This window comes from Schistocerca gregaria, chromosome 3 (assembly GCF_023897955.1).
Source record: "Schistocerca gregaria isolate iqSchGreg1 chromosome 3, iqSchGreg1.2, whole genome shotgun sequence".
Taxonomy (NCBI): Eukaryota; Metazoa; Arthropoda; class Insecta; order Orthoptera; family Acrididae; genus Schistocerca; species Schistocerca gregaria.
In genome coordinates this window covers 316185774-316209637 of record NC_064922.1, presented here as the reverse complement: position 1 = coordinate 316209637, position 23864 = coordinate 316185774, and the positions used below count along the sequence as shown (strand labels likewise).

Below are 23864 nucleotides of genomic sequence, written 5' to 3'. Positions count from 1 at the left end.
TAACCTCTTTTCAAGACATATACACCGTTCACCTTCTTTTCCAAGTCCTTTGCTGTCTCTGACAGATCCATTAAGTCGTCGGAGAACCTCAAAGTTTGTATTTCATCTTCCTGAACTGTAATCCCCTTACAAAATTTCTCTTTGGTTTCCATTACTCTTTGCTCAACGTACATGTTCAATAACACCGCGAATAGGCTATAATCCTGTCTCAGTCACTTCTCAAATGCTGCTTCCTTTTCATGCCCTTTCATTCTGGTTTCTGTAGAAGTTGTGAAAAACTTTTCGCTCCCTGCTGCTTCCCGAATTTCAAAGGAAACATTGCGAAAAGCTTTTTCCATGTCTAAAAATCTGTGAACGTATGTTTGCCTTTTATCTACAAAGATGTTAGGTCACATTTTGATCTTACACGCATAGTGGTCACTTATTCTTTTATTCGTAACTTTCATTTTGCACTTTTACCATACGATGCGAGGTGAAGCGAGTTCTGGGAAACTAGAGACGAAATAGAGAGCAACAATCAAAATATTTTCCACTATAGCGCAGCTCTAGATTCAGAGATGATAAACGCCACACACTGCTTCCGACCCAGAAGCAATACATTGCTACCAACAGACTCTTTGAAAGAATCGCACGCAGTAATAAAAGAACTCCGACTATATGTATATATTAAGTAATAATTCGTTGTAGGTGGGAAGATAATGAACGTTCGTGAGGGTGCAACTTTGAGTTCTCGGATCACCATTGTCATTTCGTTTCAGTGAGTGCTAAATAGGATGATATCATCTGCAAAGCGAAAATGGTTGGGACGTTTTCCATCTTCATTGGCGCCTTTCTGTCCCGAGGACAAACACTTGGACACACCTTTCAGAGCCAACATGAATGACTTAGGCGAGATCTGTTTCCTTGTCTGACACCTTTTCTAGGGCAACCTTTCCAGTCATCCAGACTTCTTTCAGCTTCACATGTGGAGTGACATTCTCATAAAAGCAGAGGTTTGAGTTGGTGCATCTGCAGTCAATATGGCCTGTGTTGATCGCCCTCAGTACTACCCAGGTTTAGATCGCATCTAACACCGTCTGGTAGTCTATGAAGGCCGTATGAAGTAGGATACCATACCCCACACATTCCTCTGTCGGTGTGCGTTCTGAAAACTTTCCTGAGTCCGTCATTTCAACTGCCTCGTAAAAGTCACATTTCTTTCTCAGGCCGTTTGTAACGATACTGTAAAAGGTAGATAGACTAATAGGACCGTAATTCTCGATGTTCGTTTAGTAACCTGTTTTGAAGAGGATAATGACTTTTGCATTTTTTCACAACTCTGGACTCCTCCCTTCCTCATGATGTTCATTTAATAAAATTAGAAATGCTTTTCAAGTGTCTGTCCTGTAATGTTAAGCATCGCGCTCGTATTCTGATATTCTCCTGGCGCCTTACAATTTTTGATCGTTTCAAAGTTGTTTCTATTTCAGTTTTACCGATGGGTTCCAGTTCTTCCGATCCCACCTTCATAACAGATCTTCCGGAACCATCAAGCAGACATTGACTTGTCGCTGATCGACCGTAGAGCTTCCGATAAAAGTCCTCTACGGTTTTTATAATTTTGTCTCTCTCAATAACAACTTCTCCTCGGCTATTCCGAACGTTATGGATTATCAACTTGTCTCGTGTTCATATTGTTTTTTGATAATCCCCTCGATCAGTCTTGTGTTTAGGGTTCTCTGATCTTTTCTGATCTCCTTCTAAATGTTTTGTTGAGGTCTCGGTTCTTGTGTGAGCCTCTCTCAGTGTTTTGCCTTCTTGCATAAGCTTTTCTGTTTCGAGAATGGATTTGGGATTTTTCCATTTTAGGAGCACAAACTACTACAGCTGTTCAAAAAATTGGTAATTTCTGGCGACGTTTCAATTAGTTCAGTTCCATTCCTCTTAACTTTTCTGTTGGTAGCTTCTTGTCTGTGAGTTGGTTAAATTCACTTCTTTTCTCTTTCAACTCATTTATTGTTGGTCGGATATTCCTTTGCATCATACGTTTTGTATCGAGTTGAGTGTTAATATGGATCCTGGCTCTAGTCAACCTACGGTCGGAACCTATGTTGAAGCGATTTATGACTGACAGATGTGAACAAATGCGGATGTTCGATGTGAGGCTGTAATCTACTTCATTCTTAACCGCGGCGTCAGTAGTTCTTCAAGTCCATTTCCTTTTCGATTGTACTTGTAAAATGGGTTCTTACAGTATAAACATTCTTTCTTAAGAATATTCGCCATTTGTCGCCTTTGGTTCGCATTGAAATCCAAAATTTGCAATGAAGAAAGGGTCTTCTAAGGGCTTCCGTTTCTTGGCATTATAATCGATAAGCGTTAAAGAAACTGTGGTGTTTTCTGATTTGTTTTCAGTTGTCAGATACTCTTAGAACTGTTCTAGCTCTTCATCAGTTGAGGTGGAAGTATGTGCGTAGGTCCAAATGATTTGAATCCTGGTCTTAGCATTCAACTCAAGGAACACATAGATCACTCTGTCTGAGATGAAAATTGTCTTGGTGATAAGGTTGGAAATTATCAGAGCTACCCCGCCAATATGCGAATAGGAGATTCCCGGACTAGAGAATAGGAGTTTCTTCACCTTTTAATCTCGTCTCACTGATTCCGAGCACGTCCCGCTTTATGTTCTGCAGTCCATCTTCTAATTAGGTGAGATCTCCTTCATGTCTCATTGTGCAGATTCTATACGCTGCAGCACAGAAATTTTGTTCTTGCTCCCTTTTTGTTTGTTTCATTGTTTAATTTAATTAGTCGGATTTTTGTGGCAGAAATTAGGGCTAAATTTCAGCTTATATGTATGGAACTCCAGACGATTTGGAGCTCAGAGACACGGAGACAGTATTAAAAATTGTAACTGCTCAGTAGTAAGCCTGCAGGTACGAAGGAAGGGAGAAAGTGCAGCTCACCGCAAAAAAAAGTGGGGGCGCCTTTTAAGACACCCATAGGATTGCGATTCGAGCTCAGCATTTGAGTTCCACCAGTTTCTTACTCAAAATTTTCATGCTGTCTTCGAAAAAATTTTAGCCTTGAAATATTAACGAAATTGTAGTTCCCGACGTGAGCGTCGACCTGAATACACCCTGACAGCGTGGCTGAAATTCAGTGCTGTGAAGAAAATTCACGAAGGTTTTTCAGCTTATAATTCTGCAACCTTCCCGTATATACAAATTTTAGGGTACAAAATTGACTGAGAATTGAAACTGATAAATTTTGGACGTAAGCAGCGCTATTTCATGGCCCTGTAAATCAACCTGAAGAAACAGAAAAATTTTTGCCTCATAATGGTGTCTCTGGATAACGCTATATATCTGCTCGTAAATGGCACAGCTTGGTGCAATTCTGGCCAATCTGCTGCTACTGAACAAGATTTGTCTGAGATTTGCATTATTAGAAAAAAACTGACTTTGCTTGTTGACAAAGCTGCATAGCTGGTCCTCTGATTATTAAACAACACATGACTGTGATCTGGGAAAATTTGTAAAACATTTAAATTCAAGTAAATGACTGGCAAAAAATTATGTTCTAAAAAACCTTATTATTGAAAACATTTCTGCAAACCATTACAAAAAAATTGAACTTTACTAGTCTGACTTAATTAGTGTTGAAAAATCACAAAAGATTGAAACAAATTCATATTGACATCTCAACAACAAATTTAAGTTCAAATGGCTCTGAGCACTATGGGACTTAACATCTATGGTCATCAGTCCTCTGGAACTCAGAACTACTTAAACCTAACTAACCTAAGGGCATCACACAACACCCAGCCATCACGAGGCAGAGAAAATCCCTGACCCCGCCGGGAATCGAACCCGGGAACCCGTGCGTGGGAAGCGAGAGCGCTACCGCACGACCACGAGATGCGGTCAACAAATTTAAGTACGCGCATGGCGATGAAGAATAATAAAGTTTACCTTATACTACATGGCAATGAACTGCGCTGCACCAGCGTCGACTGCTATTGCTGTTACACGGCTAGCAACTGTACTGTAGCGGTGAGCTACAACGACTTCTCCGTAACAGGGAACTACAGTGACTGCTCCATAACAACTAACTATTGCGATTGCTCTGTTGGAGCGAGAGATTATTACTGGTGCCGACACTGCTCTGACTCGCGATTCTATTGCAGCAGAGATGTTTTATTTCGCAGGCAGCAAATTATATTTGCTCCAGTAGGGTAATGAACAATAAGGCTCTTACATAATGAACCCCTTACAATTCTCTAAGATCTTATCTAATTTTAAAACTGCATCGACCATTAATTTATTTATAAGGAAAAAGTTTCTTTGTGGTATTTATTTAAGTGCTCCAGCAGAACAGAAATCATCTTATAGTTAGCTTTTACCTGTCTGAAACGGCCTCCTTGTCTCAACAAAATCCAAGATCACAGACGTTATTAATATAATTTCTACAGCGGTGTATGTACTATAAGAAGCTGCATGTTCACTCAATTAATGTTGTAAATGGCCTCCAGTTATGAGAGCAGCCCTTTCATCAGTACCTGGGAACGCCGTTTAATATTTCAGTGCCGTGAGTGCTTATAATGTAGTCTTCTCTGAGGCATGCAAAGGACTCTGAAACTAATTATTCAAGCCAAAATTGTCTTTTCCTTTGTCACCACTCCCGTTGCGCCGTCTAAGGACATTTCTATAAGAAGAATCAAAAGATAAAGAGCTCCTGCAAGCGTGTGGCTACTGCGACAACGGCGGCACGGAACGGAAACGAGGTTTTCGAAGACTCTTACTGCCAAAGAACCCGCTCATTAGAGACGTAATTAAATCTGTTGCTGCCTTGTACGTTGACACAGCGGTTTTCTTGAGACTGCTACTGAGATAAAGACGGCTGCACTGTCAGTTTATATTCTAAATGTGTATCTCCATTCAAAAAGCGTATCTTACGTCAAATTCCACTTCTTCCGAAACTGTGTTAGCCTTCTACCGATCCTGTGAAGTTTTTTTACGCTTAAATATTTACAGAAATAACATCTTTGTACTTAAATTATATGTACTGAATACTTACATTACCTGATCAAAGACACCCAGCCACTCCTGCGTGACGTGGAACTGACCACTACTAGGCGGTCCTACACGTACAAACACAGGCACGGGGTTTTGTGTTGTCAGGCCGGGCCTGTCGCGGGACTAATACTCCCCGCCACAGAGTGACAATACGGCCCACTCACGTCACCAGAGACCAGGTCACACACCTAAAAGCCAAGAGGACAAGCTCGAACAACACATTGGTGTCTACCGGGCGCCCAGGCCGAGCAAGGTTGCGAATTCTCTTGTCAGTAGAGAAGCAGTACCAACAGAAAGGGTCTTTCAGTAGGGCTCAGTGACTTGGAACGTGGGTGAGTGACTGGATGACATCTGAGTAACAAAGCCATCAAGGAAAATTGAATCCTTTTAAAGCTGCCCAGGTCGACTGTTGGTGACATGACTGTGGAGCGTTAACGAGAAGGAACAACCATAGCTAAATCAGGACCGTGCAGAATTTATGCACTGACTGATGGGGTCCGTGCAGCATTGCGGAGAAAGGTTGTAAGAAAATCGTATGTAGTCAGCGGAAGGAATAACTTGTGAGTTTCAAAGTGATACCACCACTGTAGCTCGCACAAACACATTGCGTAGAAATTTAGAAAGAATAAGTTGCAGTCATCGAGCAGCTCCTCGTGTTAAGTGACGCTGGATATGGCGTAAAGAGCGACTCCAGTGGACAGTGGGTGACTGGAAGCGGGTTACTTGGACTCATGAAACATGTACACATGGTGAGAATCCACTGGGACGGTTTGGATTTGGCGAATATTTGGAGAACGTTACCTGCCGTCTTGTGTAATGCCAATAATGAAGTACAGAGTAAGTGGTGTTCCGGTATGGGGGTGTTTTTCATAGTTTGGATGTGGTCCTCTTCTTGTGCTTAAGTAAACGCTAAATACAGAAGGATATTTTTCACTACGTACAGTAGAGAAACACTTCGGGGACGCTGATTATTTGAGCAGCATGACAATGCACCCTGTCATAAAGCAGCATCTGAGCGGCAGTATTTGTGACATTCCTGAAATGGACTGACCTGTCCAGTGTCCCGACAGGAATCCAATGCAACACATTTGGATCAGTTACTACGTCGACTTCGCTGCAGACCCCACCGTCCCAAATCACAACATTTCTGGTTTCGGCTCTCGAGGAACAATAAGGTGCCATTATTCCGCAGACCAGCAATACCTCATTGAAAGCGTTCAAACCATCATAAAGCCTTAGGGTGGACGCACGTCTTATTAAAACAAACAGTATTCTACGGCATTAGCTCCTTACTTAACTTGCATTTCTCGCAAATCTCTCGCCCGGCGTAAACTCCAGAGCGACTGGAAAACAGTGTATGTGACTCCTGTATACAAGAAGGGCTAAAAAACGAACCTGCAAAATTACAGGCGAGTCTCCTTAACACCGATCTGCTGCAGAGTTCTAGAACGTATTCTGAGCTTGAATGTAATAAATTTCCTAGAAACCGAAGGTTTTAGAAAGCATCGCTTGTGCTAAACTCAGCTTACCCTTGTCTCACATGACATACTGCGAAGTATGGCTGAAGGGCAAAAGGAAGATTCCGCCGGCCGGTGTGGCCAAGCGGTTCTAGGCGCTTTAGTCTGGAATTGACCGACCGCTACGGTCCCAAGTTCGGATCCTACCTCGGGCATGGATGTGTGTGATGTCCTTAGGTTAGCTAGGTGGAGGTATTTCTAAGTTCTAGGGGACTGATGACCTCAGCAGTTAAGTCCCATAGTGCTCAGAGCCGTTTGAACCATTTTTTTGTTCGTCGCCCGCACCCCTCTCCACGCTGCAATTGGACAATCTCGAACATATATTTTTCGAGCTATAGCCGCTCTGTCCAACTGTACTCCTCCTAAGTTTTGTTCTCTAGTCGCAGATCGTAACTGCCCTGGTACATTACGTACACAGAAATCCAACCTACACCTGGAACATGAATCAGTAACTATGTTTCACATATACACTGTGGCTAGACAGAAGTATTACAGCACATCAACATAATACAGTTTAGGAAAACTGTTGGCACTTGAAGCAACTTCTAGTCTCCTCGGTGTGGATAAATGCAACTCCTGTTTATACATTACGTTTTATTTACTCTTCTTACTCCATACCTGAAAGAAAAATAATAAAGTAACTTCGCTGCAACATACGCTAGTGTTCAGAAAAAGTAGAAAACCTTGAACGACTAGGACCTTCTTATTCACAGGTCGTGTACATTGGCATTTCTGCCATGAGAGAATGTAATGCATTCATCCGGGAAATTGCTCGTTTAGTTCGGCAGTGCAACGGGTGTGTGTAGAATGTTTTACGGAAGGCCGTAGAACACGACGAGATGGTCAGGTCGCACCACCCAGACCACCCCCCGATATCGACACCATATCCGAATGGCATTTGCAGGACAGATCTGCGCCCTCCTCGGCTCTGGACAACAGTGTAAAACATCGTACATCATCAAGAGTTACATTCCTTCGCCGTTTATTGCTTCACAGGTTGCGTGAGCGTCGTCCACTTCTCCGCCCACCTTTGTCGAATATGCGGAAACATGCTAGCCGGCAATGGTGTACAGAACGACGTCATTGTGGACAGGAATATCATCATATAGTGTTTTCAGACGAATCCCGGTTCTGTTTGTTCGAAAATGATGGCCGCATTTTGGTTCGCCGCGGATTGGGAGAGCGGAATCATAGTGGCTGCATTCGTCTATACCGCGCCAACTCGAGGCCTTATGTTGTGGGGTGCTATTGGGCACAACCACAAACCACTGTTATTGTATGTCCAGGGCACGGTGATCGGTGTGACATGCGTGAATGACTTCCTGCAACACTTACCCGTACCCTTTCTTCAGAACATCCCAGATGCAACTTTTCAGCACCACACCGCACGATCACATGTTGCTGCAGGCGCCACCGGCTGTGAACCTTTTGCCCTGGCCCTTCAGATCACCAGACTTGTCGCCAATCGAAAGTGTGTGGAATGTGGTGAAACTACAGGTGCAGCACTGTGGTCCAATGCTGACCACCGCAGATGAACTTGAACTTTGGAACTAGGTGAATGCAGTATGGACGACTGTACCACAGAACACAATTCGCGCCGTATACGCTTCGATGCCTTTATTCATGGAACAAGTTATCAGGGCTTACGGCAGGCCCTGTGCCTACCAGGCAACAGGACACATACTGAACCGAGGTGACTGAAATTCTAATTATTTCTGCGGAACATAGTAATGTACATGTCCCATGGATACGTATGTCCTATCTCCCGTCGTTGAAGGTGTTGTTTTTTCTGGACATGAGTGTACCATATATTCGATCTCTCATCCTTGTGCATTGCTCACTTGTCCCGGTTGCTTATTAAGAAGCAGACATTAAAACAATGGAAACAAATGGGGACTGCAGCGTTTGTGAGAGATGCTGCTTCGTCTGCATGAAAACATTGCACTGGCGTTCAAAAATACCCAACGGAAGTCTGTAAGAATAGTGACTTACACAGCGCTACCATTAGAATCCGCAGAATTCGTCTTCACATAGGATTATAACCAAAACAATCAAATAAATTAGGGTTCATTGTATACTACCTCGACATGAAAGAGCGAGGCTCTTTCCATTTCTAAGCACTATACGTCGTGTCGTAATACTGCACTACTAATTTCCGATCTTGTACATTGTGACAAGAATCGTCAAAATCAGGGTAGGCCATGGCATGCCAAACCTCAAGCGAGCACTGTGTGTTGCAGTCGTGCAGTACGAGGCTCGGCCCGTCTCGGCACGATGCGACACTGTTTCTTCCGGCATTTAGGGCGGCATTTTCCAGTCGGCACAACTTTTCTTCAACAGCGCAGAATCGTGTTATCAACGTTGTTTTTCCTTCGCTATTTATTTGTGGTATAAAGGAAGTTCATAGGTCCAAAGGCTGCTTGCACAGAAAGAGGCAGTCTTTCGATCTTTCGTCACGACATTTAAAAATGAATGGGAATCACGGAATGAAAGGATGAGAATTATCAGTACCTATTATGCAGTCGCATAATCGACGAGTACTGCAGATTTACACTCCAACAGCATTATAAAACAGTGCGGACATAATTTAAAGATTTAGTTGATGATGAAAGTGCAAAAAATTACTAGGACTGACAGACCATTCGTATGGGATTCATTGTTTTGTAAATCGAGAAATAGCAGGCATAGAGCACGTGATGAAATTGGTGGTATCAACGGTAAATTTTATCAACTTGCACACATTATTATGTCGTCAGTTACAAGAGCTTTCGCTCGAACAGTTCGAAGAGTAAGGAGATGTTATGTATTACTGCATAGAGCGTTAGTTAAGTCAAGGGGTGTGCCTGTAACGATTTTTCTATTTAAGAACCGCTATTGTTGAGTTTCTGGACTAAAAAGAAAAGCAGGAACCGAAATCAAAATGTCTAGAATAGATTCCCGACCTCTCACTTTAAGTGTACTTCACTGCTCACAGCTCACAGTAAGACGCAAGATGGTATACAACTTACTTCTGGTTTGGTGGGGATGCATTTAAAAAGAAAATCGCATTGTGGAAGGGACAATCTCTGAAAAAGAAACGGTACATTTCCCTGAATTCACTGCCATTAAAGAGAACGCGAATCGTCAAGAATTCATTGTGGCGTTGAAAGACTTACAGAAATAGTGATCTACACGTTTTGAGGGCACTGCCCATCTTACATCTGTTTCTGAGCTATTTTCGTGATAGTTTTCCATTTCAGTCGAAAGCCGCTCTGTATATATGTGCAGATGAAATCGATCGATTTGCAGTGCAATTCCCCTTAGAAAAACAAGTTCTTTTACCATGAAGCTGACCACGAGTTCTACGTTGTTTTCCTTGGGAAAATTTCCAAGTCTCAGTAAGGAGGTTGCAAACGTGATACCACGTTTCGATCAACATATTTGCATGAAAGGCTTTATGCGATTATGAAACGGGGTCACGATTACATGGCAACCCGAGTGACGAAAATCTGAGAAATTGTCAGCGTCTTTCCCTATGCTCACAGTTTGTACCAGATATAAATTTTATTTTGTGTTCAGCGCATCACATATTGTTAAATAATTTGTTTGCCGTCTATGTTGTTTAGAAACATGAAACCAAACCACATGCAAGACGTTCAGTGTTCGTTGCATGGCAGCACTGCTGCACATTCGCAGTTTCCCCATATTCCTGCTCAGACAAGGTGGTATGGTAGTGGAGGAAGTATGCAATTGGGTGACAGAGCTCTGCACAAAAGAATGAGCACTGTACGTGTTTTTGACAGTCCTGGTAAAAATCGACCAACTTAGAGTCAGTGGACACGCAGTTTACGGCTGACGTGTTCTTCCCCTTCGCTGGACGGTAAAAACAGCGGACCTACTGGTAGCCTCACAGTTAACGACATACAGAAACGACTGCAAACATGTGTGGACTCAAATATACACATGAAAAGTCTGCAGGCAATGAAGCAGCTTCCTAATACTTGCGCCGTTTACGAGCCGACTTTGGAAAACATGAAAGTTGCACGAAAAGTACGTCAGAGTAAAACTAATGAAGAGCGTTTTTCTTCTAAAAAATTCTAGTAGGGAATAAAACCGTCTTTGTATTTCTTTATTTATGTCACTGAACGGAATGAATATCACATGATTATTCATATACTACCGCATATAAAAAAGAAATATACGTTTATATTGCTGGAGCAATGACAGTACAATGTACACAATAGCTTTACCTAACAACTGAAGCACAAAAATACTCTGATGAGTCATAACGTTATGACCAGTTACTTAATAGCCTGTTAGTCTACCTTTGGAACGCAATACACCAGCGACTCCATGTCCATGGTTGGTTTCCAGGGATATGTGACATGCACAGGTTACACACATCCCGTAAATTATCTGCCGGTGGTTTGTGGATGTACAGCTGGCGCCCGATGGCGACCGAGATGTGTTCGATTTGGTTTCAGTCAGGCGAATTTGCGGGCTAAGACATTAATGTGAGTTCACTACCACGTTAATAGATGCCACAGGCGTCATAGAAGACATCAACCATGAAGGTAAGCAGTTGGTCTGTAATAATGTTTGAGTAGTGCACAGCAGTCTGGTTTCTCAAATTACTACCACAGGCCCCATAAAAGTCCAGGTCCCATAGCACAATACTGCCCCCATCGGCCTGCATCAGCGACATGCTGTATTTTTTTACCCGCCATTCACATGGATAATGGGATGTCCGGACGCGACGTTCGACACCGTATAACAAGAAACTTAGTTCAACCAACGACGTTTCCATTTATCCACAGACCAGTTTAGATGATCCCATGCCGACTGCCATCATAATTGACAATCCTGGGTCAGTGTGGGAGCACGTAGAGCCCCATGAGCAACGATATGCACTGAACAGTTGTAACACCCCACCCGTAACTTATCTGGTTTTGGCGTGTGTTCACCCCAGCTAATTGACTAACAGATCAACAGAGAGTGCAAAAGTGCCGCAATATCGGATAATGCAAAGAAAGTAATATGGCCCTGTGACTCCTGATTGAACTGCGGTGGCAGTGTTGACATTAATTGATTCAGAATTGATCAATTTTAATTAAAAATGGGTGCACATTGATGTTATATTCAGATATTGGACACCAGATGCAAATGTTTAACATAAAATTAATTAAGAAGGTGACTTGGGATTTCAACTACTTGATTGAAAACAGATGCAGTCGATTAGCACAAATTTATTTTAACTCCCGACCTTCAATCATGACATTACATGACTTTCCTATCAGGCAGTGGTAATAAATTGCGTTTACGTGGAGTAAAAAGCGATAAATCATAATTAATTCCTATCGACTGATCCAGGCGTAATGCAAAGTGCGAGAAGAATTTCCCAATACACGGCGCATGAAACCCTCGTGGAAGCTTTGCCGACGTGATCGAACAAATTAATCAGTGGCCTAATTCAAGCTGGAGCGGGTGCAATATCGCCGAATTCAGTGTGGCGGGTCGTCGTCGTTGTGAGGACGTCGCCGGGCTCGTGGTGCTGCAAGGCTGCGCTAGTCTATTCACTCATAGCTATCTTGCTCAGTACATAGCTCAACGAAAACTTCCTATCTCCAAGCTCAATCGTTCCTTTTGCTAAGTCCTAAACTGCAGAGATGCTCACTCTTTCTCAGGCAAGCTGGTAAAGAACGCCACGTCCGCACTCTAGGCAAGCTGAGAACGAAAGTCCACTACAGATACTTCTCCCAGTTCGCTCTTCGCCTCGATTTCCCCTCCAGAAAAATCACTTACGCCAATTGCAGTGCAAGTCGCGTTAATTATGCGTCGCTTCCGAGCGCCGACCAATGCCTGCTCTGGGAAGTGAACAAATTCCCACAAAATTTCCCTTCCTCTCAACTTCTGCTATTTAGCCCCTCCCAGGCCACCCATCAAGTTAGCGTCTGCACAAAACACCAATTTTTCCAGAATTCTGACTCCCAGGAGAATACTTCAAATTCCTTGGTCCTACGTTCCCATTGGAGGCCGGCGTATTTCATTCTGTTGCGCTTCACCTGATTTACTTCAGACTCTGCGGACTGTGAATTCAGCATGAAGTTGCTATAGTCACGAACACGCATATTTTGGCCTCTGTTGACCGCTCCACCGTAGCTTTGCGCGGTTTACTTGCATGTTTCACTGAAAACGGGACGACGGACATTTATCAACAGGCGTACAAGTTCTCCGTCTGCTTCCCGGTACACCAGCATGGGGTCAACCACCCACTCACTGTCACTCATCTTAAGGCAGCTGGAGGCCACGCCCCGTTACCGCTTTCTCAGAGCTTGAGCCGCCCTAAGCTGCCTATTGTCGCTTCCCTTCGCTGTTCCCCAGCCAGCCACAGTCAACTCTGAATACTTCCCTAGGATAAACTAGCCTCCAGTAAATCGACACGTTTCCACAAAGTTTTCATGTCGTGTGAATTACTTTAAAACCATCACCCGACATTAATTATTCCAATATGTCCATACTATACCCCCTACAAGATGCATTGTGCCTTGTTAGTCTTTTTTGTTCAGCCCTACTGTTCGTTTAGGTGATCTTTAATGACTTCATGTAAGGGGCAAGGTTCTTGCCATCTTACACAGTGTACTCCGAAACAACTCTGTCTGTATATCAGCACCAGGATTGCATTCTGCCACATATCGCGGCCCATTACACTTTACAAAGCGAGCAAGCCTCAGAGCTCCATGTTCTGTGATGGGTTGCGGACGTCCAACACTCTCACCCACTCGTAGTTTCACTACATTTCAAGCAATGCCGGTAGATGCTCACGACAGTAGCACACGAACTGTCGACAAGCTTCGTCCATTTCGGAGTTGCTCGTTCCCAGATGCCTGGACGTAAAGAGCTGTCCTTTGTCAAGGCCGCCGATGTCAGTGGACTTGCTCATTTGCTGCTAATTCGTTGCTATAATGTTCACATTCGTGTCTGCTCCGCTTACATACTTTTCTCACCACTTGGTCAAAATGCCACCACATGGCATTCACTCTTATGTATGGCAGTGGTTATAATATTTCCAATCGTCAGTGTTTTTCGATCCTCTTTTGCGTAACAGCTGTACTATTACCAGCCTCCGCTGCAGAGTCAGTAATTAGAGCCCGTGCAGTGACGCTCGACTCAGAAACAAGCCTGTTCAAATGCTGGTAGTGGAAGAAATTTTCACTGACAGTATTTGCCCGACCTGGGGAAGAGAGGCATTTGCATAAAGATCCTGATTACCAATCACTGCTTCAAACTCCTGGATTAAATCCCAAACCTGACCCCAGTGTCTCATGAAGTGAGAGCATGTGACACTGTGCACGATCATCTGTCGATTGGCTACGGACGTTAAGCTCAGGGGCCCACTTGGTGCTATTCTAGAGGAGTAGGGTGTGTTTCAGCCACTCCCTTCTCTCATCAACCATCAGACAACACAAAACATAACATTGCACCATAGACGCATCCATTACAGTCACCTACACTTCGGAAATACACGTGCGACACAACTCGCAGATATTCATGAGCAGAGGAGCCTATGTGCACGAAGGAGCACACACTTTGTGACTAGATGGCTGAAACCACCTCGTACTACTTCCCAGACAACAATCTATTATGATATTTAATTTAATTCAATTGTTACTGTATTTGTGAATGAATGAGAGATTCTGAAAATGTGTTAGTTATCCATCAAGGGTTTTGTGTGTGTGTGTGTGTGTGTGTGTGTGTGTGTGTGTGTGTGTGCAGGGAGGGAGAGAGAGAGAGAGAGAGAGAGAGAGAGAGACTGCTGCTGAAGTGGGTATAAACGAAGGGAAGGGAGTGTGTGTATCCGGTCTCCTGTCCTTACCGTTACAAAAGAAACTCCCTACACGAATTTCCTTTACAGTCTACATTTTAATATACAGCGTACTTGAATTGCCGTCCCATGTACTGTACACTCGTTTTCTCAACTTACAGAGCTCGATTTCGAAAGACACTTGCGAGTGTTGTCACCTCACCGCCTCACCAAGTCGAAGAGGACTGACTGGAAGACAGCATATCTCTCCACGAAGACATCTCGGAAATCTGTCAGCCACGTATAACGCTGGTCTTGTAGATCAGACGTAACAAAAAGTGAATTCACTGTCAATCTCTCAGCAACTCGAGAAATCGCTGCGGGAAAACAGCTTCACAAAAAGTTTCGTGCAACTTAACACTATTCAGAAAATCTAATTGTGATTACAGGAATTAAACAATAGTTGCAGACGCATTCGGTGACCGCCGGATATGCAATAACTACTTGAACTTTTAGCAGCTTAACAACAAAAGAAGTGTACCGAAGAAAGTGGGGAGAAAGTTGGCTTCGCACTAACAAGATAATTGTTAAGTGTACAAGTTGCCCCCTGCGGAGGAGTGGAAAGCAGAGAGGATGTCCGAAACTTGCAACTGATTGCACGGAAAGATGCTTTCCCAACGTCGTTACGAATCGGTAAGTATCCGGTGAGACGCCCGACTGGTGAGGAGGTGCCGCGAGTGGACGAGAACTGGCGGAGGAGGCGAGTGGTCCGTGGCATGCGGGCCGACACCGTGCGAGCGCAGTGATGGGGGCGCTGCGAGGGGCGGCGTGGGTGGTCGCGCTGGCGCTGGCGGCGTCGCTGGCGGCGGGGGCGGGGGCGTGCTACGTGTTCCCGGCGGGCGTGCCCGACCCGTGCGTGGGCGTGTCGTGCCGTCACGGGGCGCGCTGCGTGCCGTCGCGGGACGGCCGGTCGGCGTCGTGCCGCTGCCCCGCCTCCTGCCCCGACTACGGCGACCACGAGGGCTCGCGCCCCGTCTGCGCCAGCGACGGCCGCACCTACCGCAACCAGTGCGAGCTGCGCCGCGCCGCCTGCGCGCACGCCGCCGACCTCGCCGTCCGCTTCCCCGGCAAGTGCGGTAAGTCCTCCCTCGCGTCACCACCGTGTGGTTCGTCCTTCACACCCAACGGACACACACATCACTACGTTGTGGTAAGTCCTTCCCACGTAAAGGATGTTCAGGTCACTGCAGGGCGGTAGGTCCGCCACACGTAATGGAAGCGTATGTCACTACAGTCCTTCAAATGGACAGGACGCCCACGTCACCACAGTGTGGTAAGTCTTATGCATGCACTGGACATTCATATCATTACAGTGTGATGAGGTCTTTACACATGCTGGACGCTCGCATCGTTACAGTGCAGTTAAGTCCTGTAGATGTACTGCCAACTCGGTACAGTGCAGTACAGTAAATCCTGCAGATCCTCTGGACTCTCACATCACTACGACTCGGTAAGTAGTGCTCAGTGCTCACACACTAGACACTCATGTCGCTACAGTGCAGTAAGTCCTGTAGACAGTCTTTCTTCGCATAATACAAAAGTGCAATAAATTCTGCACACACACACACACACACACACACACCACACACACACACTGGTTGCTAACAGCACTATTGTGAACTAAGCCCTGCCTCCACTTTGGTCTAACAAGTAGCTACAGTGTGCTCACTTTACCGCCGTGCAATCTATCCTGAATACACACTGACAAATATCATCTCTCTCTCTCTCTCTCTCACACACACACACACACACACACACACACACACACGTACTGCTCACTTAATGACCGCAGAGCAGCCACGCTGGCCATTGACAGCATTACAGTACAATAACTCCCGCACATATGTTAGTCAATCAGAGAACTACAATGCAGTGCTACCTGCAGACAATCTTGCTCCTCATATGGCCTGAGTACACACTGGGCAATCATGATATTACAGTGTGGTATGTCCTAGATGGTGAGATTACGATATACCAGAAATATATATATGATATATACCGGGTGATCAGAAAGTCAGTATAAATTTGAAAACTTAATAAACCACGGAATAATGTAGAGAGAGAGACAAAAATTGACACACATGCTTGGTATGACATGGGGTTTTATTAGAACCAAAAAAAAAAGAGTATTGGTAGACCCGTGAAAAATCTCTTGCGAGCGTCGTTTGGTGATGATCGTGTGTTCAGCCGCCACTTTCCTAATGTTGGACCTTCCAGGTCCCCAGACCTCAGTCCGTGCGATTATTGGCTTTGAGGTTACATTAAGTCGCAAGTGTATCGTGATCGACCGACATCTCTAGGGATGCTGAAAGACGTCATCCGACGCCAATGCCTCACCATAACTCCGGACGTGGTTTACAGTGCTGTTCACAACATTATTCCTCGACTAAAGCTATTGTTGAGGAATGATGGTGGACATATTGACCATTTCCTGTAAAGAACATCCTCTTTGCTTTGTCTTACTTTGTTATGCTAATTATTGCTAATCTGATCAGATGAAGCGCCATCTGTCGGACATTTTATGAACGTTTATATTTTTTTGGTTCTAATAAAACCCCAAGTCATTCCAATCATGTGTGTCAATTTGTACCTCTCTATCTACATTATTCTGTGATTTATTCAGTTTTCCAATTTATACTGACTTTTTGATCATCCGATATTTTGTTGAATTAATACTAGTGTTCATACATCTATGTTATGATGTCGATATATCAATAATGTTGATACATTTCCACATTATATCCAACATTTTCGTATACTTATAATAATGCCCGTAGTAGGTAGTTACTTGTTTCCAACACATCCCATCACCTAAACTTAACAAACAGCCATTAACTGTTTCCAGTATTGCATTGACAGATGACACCTCAGGTTATCAATATGGTAAGTATTTATTATTGTAATTAAGTCATGTTGTCTTCTTGACAATTTAGATATGTCACATAAGCCACCAACATCCCTTTCTCCCATTCTGAATAAACGTTGAATAATCTGGCAACTCCTTCTTCTCCGCAGAAGAATTTCGAATACTACAATGTGTAAAAGATGGTGGGTAGAAAATACTGACTCAAATCTATATACCATTTTTTTGGTAAAAAAAAGAAAAGAAACTTAGAAATGTTCAGAATGTAACCATTAGTACAAATTAATATGCGATGCGAATGTAAAATACTCTTCCCACAACATTACGACTTACCATACAAAATGATTCATGGAATATTTAAGTAACTAACTAACTAACTTGGAAAATTACTGGTGTCTTTGACACCGCTAAATTGGTGTCTCCACTGTATATCAGAACCCATTGTATACATAACTCTTCTTCGTGACTGAAGTTAGTTATTGTTACCCATCTGCTCAGTTTAGCTATTCAATCAAATCTATTTTGCATGGTGTATTTGTAAACTGTTGGCTTTCAGTTGAAGAAGTCACATATTGCATCTTTTGTTGCTTTCTTACGATTGTGATTTGTTATTAAGGTAGTGTAGTGGAGGTGGTTCCTAAGACTGATGTATGGAGAGGCTACAAAAAACAGTAGAACTACTGAGGGTAACATTTCCGACAAAAGTTTGCAATATTCTACGATTACTTCAAACATAAACTCACACTTCGATCTCCCGAATCTAAAATATAAACTGGCCCTTGTAAGGCATAGGTCAAGTGCAAAGAGATCAAGTGTGACAAGTGTATAAAAAGTAGTGGCCAGTAGTACGCGTTCACAAGATACGTATTTTGCGCCTGCATCTGCCCTGTCGTCAGTGTCTACAAAGTTCAAACGCCGAATCTTCGAGAATAAATGTTTCTCGCCTTCCACCGTCGTCTTCATACAATATCAACCAGCTGTCTACGAGGTGCCCGCCAGGCTTTGGCAAAAATGTTTTAACCCTCATTTTTACGACTGAGAAAATTACTACCTCGGAAGGCCTCGGCGTTTTTTCTTATTTATTCGAAACAGTCACACCTTCTGTTGTTCTTAAAAAATTTGGTTCACGCTACAAACGAACAACAGTTACTGAATTCTAACACTTAATTAGAAATACAGTAAACTGGAATATTAAAAGCAAGCTCCTTAGCTTTAGGAGATAGAAAGGAACTCAAAAAGAGTACAGTTTTATTTCCCATCTATGCCGAGATAATTAGAGACAGAGCAGAACCTCGAATTATGGAAAGAAATAGACCGTGCTCTTTACAAACAGCTAATACCGGAATTAGCTTTAGTCGATTTTGGGGAAACCACAAAAAACTTAAATCTGGATGACTGTCCAGTGCTCTACCAATACCCCAACTCGCTGTGTGATGGTAATAGTGGAATCACGTCCAACGAATCTTTTCCGAAAAGCAGAGATACAACATACAAGTACAAAATAGTATAAATTACCTCGACGCTTCCTGAATTCTGATGCACCTGAAAGCTTTCGTCATTGAGATAATTCCACATCACACACGCAATTCGTGTGTTCTTCCTCGCGGTAGCTATGAACGCACACCGGCCGCCACATTCAAAAGCCTACGCTATTGGAGCGCTGTCATCCATTGTTAACGTTCGTACAATGTTTTGAAATGTCCGCTGGACAGACGAAAGCGGTCACCCACATTGTCCGTCAGCGGCATCGCGTGAAGCGCCTGTTTGTTTGTCCTGGCAGGATACAAGCTTGCGGTGAAATCCATTTTGCGTTACTGCTCACGCCAGTCAGCCATTATCATCTGTCATGTCTAGGTTTCCCATATTGTTTTTAGCAGAATTGAGGGATTTTCAAAATAACACACATAAATTCAAGACGAATGAGTAAAAATCGGGACAGGGTAGAAATTGGCTTAATTTATTTTCACATAATCAACCATGTTAGTGATGAGAGGTTAACAGCACTCTTGTATATACATTTTCGACGCAAATCTAAACTCAAATTTCACACATTTTGCATTGAAGAAGGTGGTACAGACTTACTAATATTTGAGTAACACTTTTCGGTGGTGTGTTTGCTCCAGAAATTTATTTCATTCACTATCAGATTGTAGAAACCTACGCAAGGGAAGCTAACAAAGGTGGTTTTTATCATTGTCATAGCTTTTGTTTATAATCTGAATATTATTATTTCACTTGTCCGCAACATTTTAATTACTGAGCACACAATTTCGATTGACGCATTAGAACCTGAAATATCAAGCGAAAATTCAGCCAAATTTTAATATGTTTTAGACACACTCGCTCAGTGTGAAAGTGACTGAAAGTTTGCTATTACTTTTCATTGACATATTTGATTTCATATTCCAGTCCAGCAATTTACTTTCACACTATTTATTTACACAACAGTACTCGTCAAACAATTCGTAGCACTAGATTGTACAAAACTATAGAATTCTTGAGCATTAGTGCAGCTCATTGTTTCATTAAGGGCGATCCGCTCCATTGGATGAAGAAATTCCAGAAATGGTTTCCATCATTCGTTAATATATCCAAAGCAGTTATCCCAGAAATCCGTGGTGATCAAGTATCACTAATCCCTCACTTTCCAAATCATGTAATGGCTGTTTTACTGTAGATGTCGAATAAATCTTTGGGATTTTCTAGCTTCAAATTTTTTGAGTTACATTTTCTTTTGTATGCAACTTCTGGTTACATTTTCTCTTTTAGTACACAGAAAACGATAGAAAAAATACTTAATTAGCTTGAATGGAAATTAAGTACGATGAAGGAGAGTAAATTTTTGAGAAAGTTCTTTAGGATAATAGGACACTTTCCAAGGGACTGTGGGTAGGATTTTAATGCTTGTAAAACATCACAGTTGATAAAAATGATAACAAATTTAGTTTTACTTTGACCTAAAAGTTTCTTGAATTCTACTTCAGCAAACTCACAGAGTGATTTCAGTTTTGTACACGTGCAACATAAATATGGAAATGTTGATAGATTTTACAAATTATAATCTGTATATCACTGGGTAAGCTGTCTGGGCCACTTTGGCCAGCACTGTTAGCTGTATGATCAGAACATCCTACTCTTACTAAATTGCTTTCACTGTTTTCGTTAAGAATAAGATTTTTTGCCTTTCTTTTTATTTACTCTACAATAGGAATTTTTGCTGTCAGCTGAAATTCCTACAATGTTCTCCTCAGATTCTCTGCACTTCAGCACTAAAATTCACTAACTACGACTACAACTACTACGTGAATTTCAAAACCTAATCAGTAAAGGAACCAGACTGAAGTCCGTGTGGCTAGAAGATTCTATCACCATTGAAATAAACTGCGCTTCTTTCATTTCCTTCATTATTTGTTCCATAGCAATCGGCACAATCATGTTCGTCGAACTGATTTGTTTTTCGTCTGCGAGCACAAGAATTTCTTGTTGGACAATGATTTAATTCCGTCAGTGATGCAGTCATAATCTTTTGTTATGCATCACTGTGTGGGACGCAAATGTGGCTTCTTGATCCAAAATTGCTTGTACATGTCTGAAACTATCTTCACAGATTATTAGTCATCAATTTTTTATCTTTGAGAGCTGGAGGTGGCATGCTGTTGCCTTCCTCCGATCTTTGAACTGACTCATCCAGCCAGTTATGAGGGGACCTAGTATTTAACGTGGGTTCCGAACTACTGTGCAACTCTGCATTTTTTACTTGGACAAGCATTACCACACGTGAAAGAAAATTGACCGGCGACCGAACACAACACCTTTCAAATGGTTCAAATGGCTCTGAGCACTATGGGACTTAACAGCTATGGTCATCAGTCCACTATAACTTAGAACTACTTAAACCTAACTAACCTAAGGACATCACACAACACCCAGTCATCACGAGACAGAGAAAATCCCTGACCCCGCCGAGAATCGAACCCGGGAACCCTGGCGCGGGAAGCGAGAACACTACCGCACGACCACGAGCTGCGGACACAAGACCTTTCGATTTGTAATCTGGCACATTACCACACTTTTTTTTTATCTTCCTGGCTGTATTGCATAAATTCTTGTTGTACGTATTAGTCGTCGTATTTTTATTGTTATTACTTTCAGTCTTTATTTTATTGAATTTTCTCTACAATTTATACTTTGTATGTAATTCGTCTCTGTATGTCAATAATGCTGTATCATCTGTGTCATGTCCTGAACAAGTAAAACAAGTAAATAAACTGAGCCACACCTTAGAACAGTACAACACACCGAAGTCAGAATACGGGCGCCGGGTTTCCAAAAGAACTGAAGTGTACGTCGAACTTGACCACAAAAATAGTTTACTTTCTTAGTGAGAACGGACCGTAATGCCAGCTTTCCAAAACTTGAGGCGAAAAATGTATTGCATCAGGGTAGGTAATTAGTTTAGAAAGAAAAAAGTCACGCTATGTAAGACGAAACTCCGGTACACTTTGTTGTCCCCAGAGATGGTTTAGGGACCCTAGGAATTTTGTTAAAATTCGGGAACTGTCTCGGAAAAATCGAGATAAATGGGAACCCTAGTTATGCTTCAAATTGATTTCGTGGAATTCTTGTATGTAGTAGACTAACTCAAAACAAAAAGTAACACGGGCTTCAGTGGACAAATTGGCAGTGATATGGTTGCGGTACATTTTATTACTTTAACCTTAGCCAGAACGGACCCTATAGTAAATTTCATCTTGGCAACAAAAAGTTGCCCACATACGTGCTAAATGTTTTTTGGAAGACCCACAAATGAGTTGTGAAACAATAATTCCAACAAAAGAAGCTCTGTTTTATTACATACTACGTAAACACTGCGAGCATTTCAGACAAATCACATATTAGAAATGCCTTAAGATAAGATGGCTTACACTACATTCGATACTATGTTTTCCATGTTATCCATGTTAGATTATTTTGTATTGTAATCTACAAAACACTACTGTAGACTGTTGTGAATAAATGCGACACAGCTATATGCTTGTGGTCTCATTAAGCATATAAAATAGCTTTCCGTGCCTATTGGCAAATGTGTCAGTTGTATCGTTAAAGGGAAAATGACAAGCCAAAGTCGATTACACTTCATACATCAAATAAAAGGGTGTAGCCAGCTATGGGCAGGGCCAGCTGCTACGTGAGATCTCAAAAAAAATTGCCCTTCACCACTGCTCTCCTTGGAACTAAGAGCGCCGGATTAGACTGTTTTTGCACTTTTTATTCCCTTCACTGAGGGGGACAGGCAGACTGCTTGAGGGCTTGCAATACCCTTTTCAGCCTTTTGGTGTACAGCTACAATATATTTCCTTTTTTAATTCATATTTCTTTCAAAAAGCTGGGCGTCTTAAATACATTTTCCGCTACTCCCTCCATCTCCCCGTTCCTGGTGCTATTTCTGCATTTTCTGTTGTGGGTGGTGGTGGTGGTGGTGGCAGTAGGGTGACGTCGACGGCTCCAGGCTGCGGTCTACGAGCTCCGCGCCATCGTCAATGGAGGAGGGGGCGGGGGAGGGAGAGAGTTTACAGGCACACCTTTCCCTCGCCTCACTGCAGGGTTCCATGCCTGACTCGACAGTAGGTCAGTTTTTGTACCATGGTCGGCCATATTGTAGATTACAACAAAGCCAAGATACTTAGACAGCCTTCCTCCTTATGGGATGGTGTGATTACAGAGGCCATTGAAAACAGAGTCCAAACTGTTTACAACTATTCAGATGTTCAAATGTGTGTGAAATCTTATGGGACTTAACTGCTAAGGTCATCAGTCCCTAAGCCTACATTCTAATAACCTAAATTATCCTAAGGACAAACACGCACACACCCCACACCCATACCCGAGGGAGGACTCGTACCTCCGCCGGGAGCAGCCTCACAGCCCATGACTGCAGCGCCCTAGACCGCTCGGCTAATCCCGCGCGGCTGTTTACAACTGTACGTACAAATGAGACAGGCATGGAACCCTCCACTGAGGCGAGATAAAGAAAAGCGTACCGGTACTGTAAGGTCTGCTGGTAACGGCGATATTGCAAAAAACGGAAACCACAGTTCGCTGTCGGGTGACGCCACCCCTACCACCACCACCACCACCATTACTCTCGGCGGCAGGATGACGCCGACCCGAGCATAACAGTAGCCATCAGGAACCATCTGAAGATGACAACCACTCTGCCAAAACATAGCGGAAAACTTACGACGTATTCCCGGTGGACGCCCGAAAATTCTATAAGCTAGAAATACGCCAGGAAGGAATCACATCGAATATCAAGAATCTTTTCTTGTGTTATTGGCCAATTTCAGGTACTACTAAAAGTGTGAATATGGAAATGATTCGCGCTTGTCTGAATGTTAATTGAAAAAAAAGAAATAAAAAATTTTCAAGTGTGTGTAAATTCCTAAGGGACCAAACTGCTGTGGTCATCGGTCCCTAGGCTATACTTAAATTAACTTACGCTAAGGACAACGCACACACCCATGAGCGAGGGAGGACTCGAACCTCCGGCAGGAGGGGTCGCGCAATCCGCGACATGGCGCCACAAA

At 43.0% G+C, this 23864-nt stretch overlaps 1 protein-coding gene across 1 annotated transcript in view; it reads left to right on the top strand.

Annotated features, from left to right (window-relative positions):
- Positions 1-23864, top strand: part of LOC126353876 (agrin-like) — a 342153-nt gene that overhangs the window by 73882 nt on the left and 244407 nt on the right. The window contains exon 2 of the mRNA XM_050003066.1: positions 14537-15490. Within this exon, the coding sequence (XP_049859023.1) occupies positions 15160-15490 (331 nt within the window). The 5' untranslated portion in view covers positions 14537-15159. The remainder of the gene's footprint in view (positions 1-14536; positions 15491-23864) is intronic.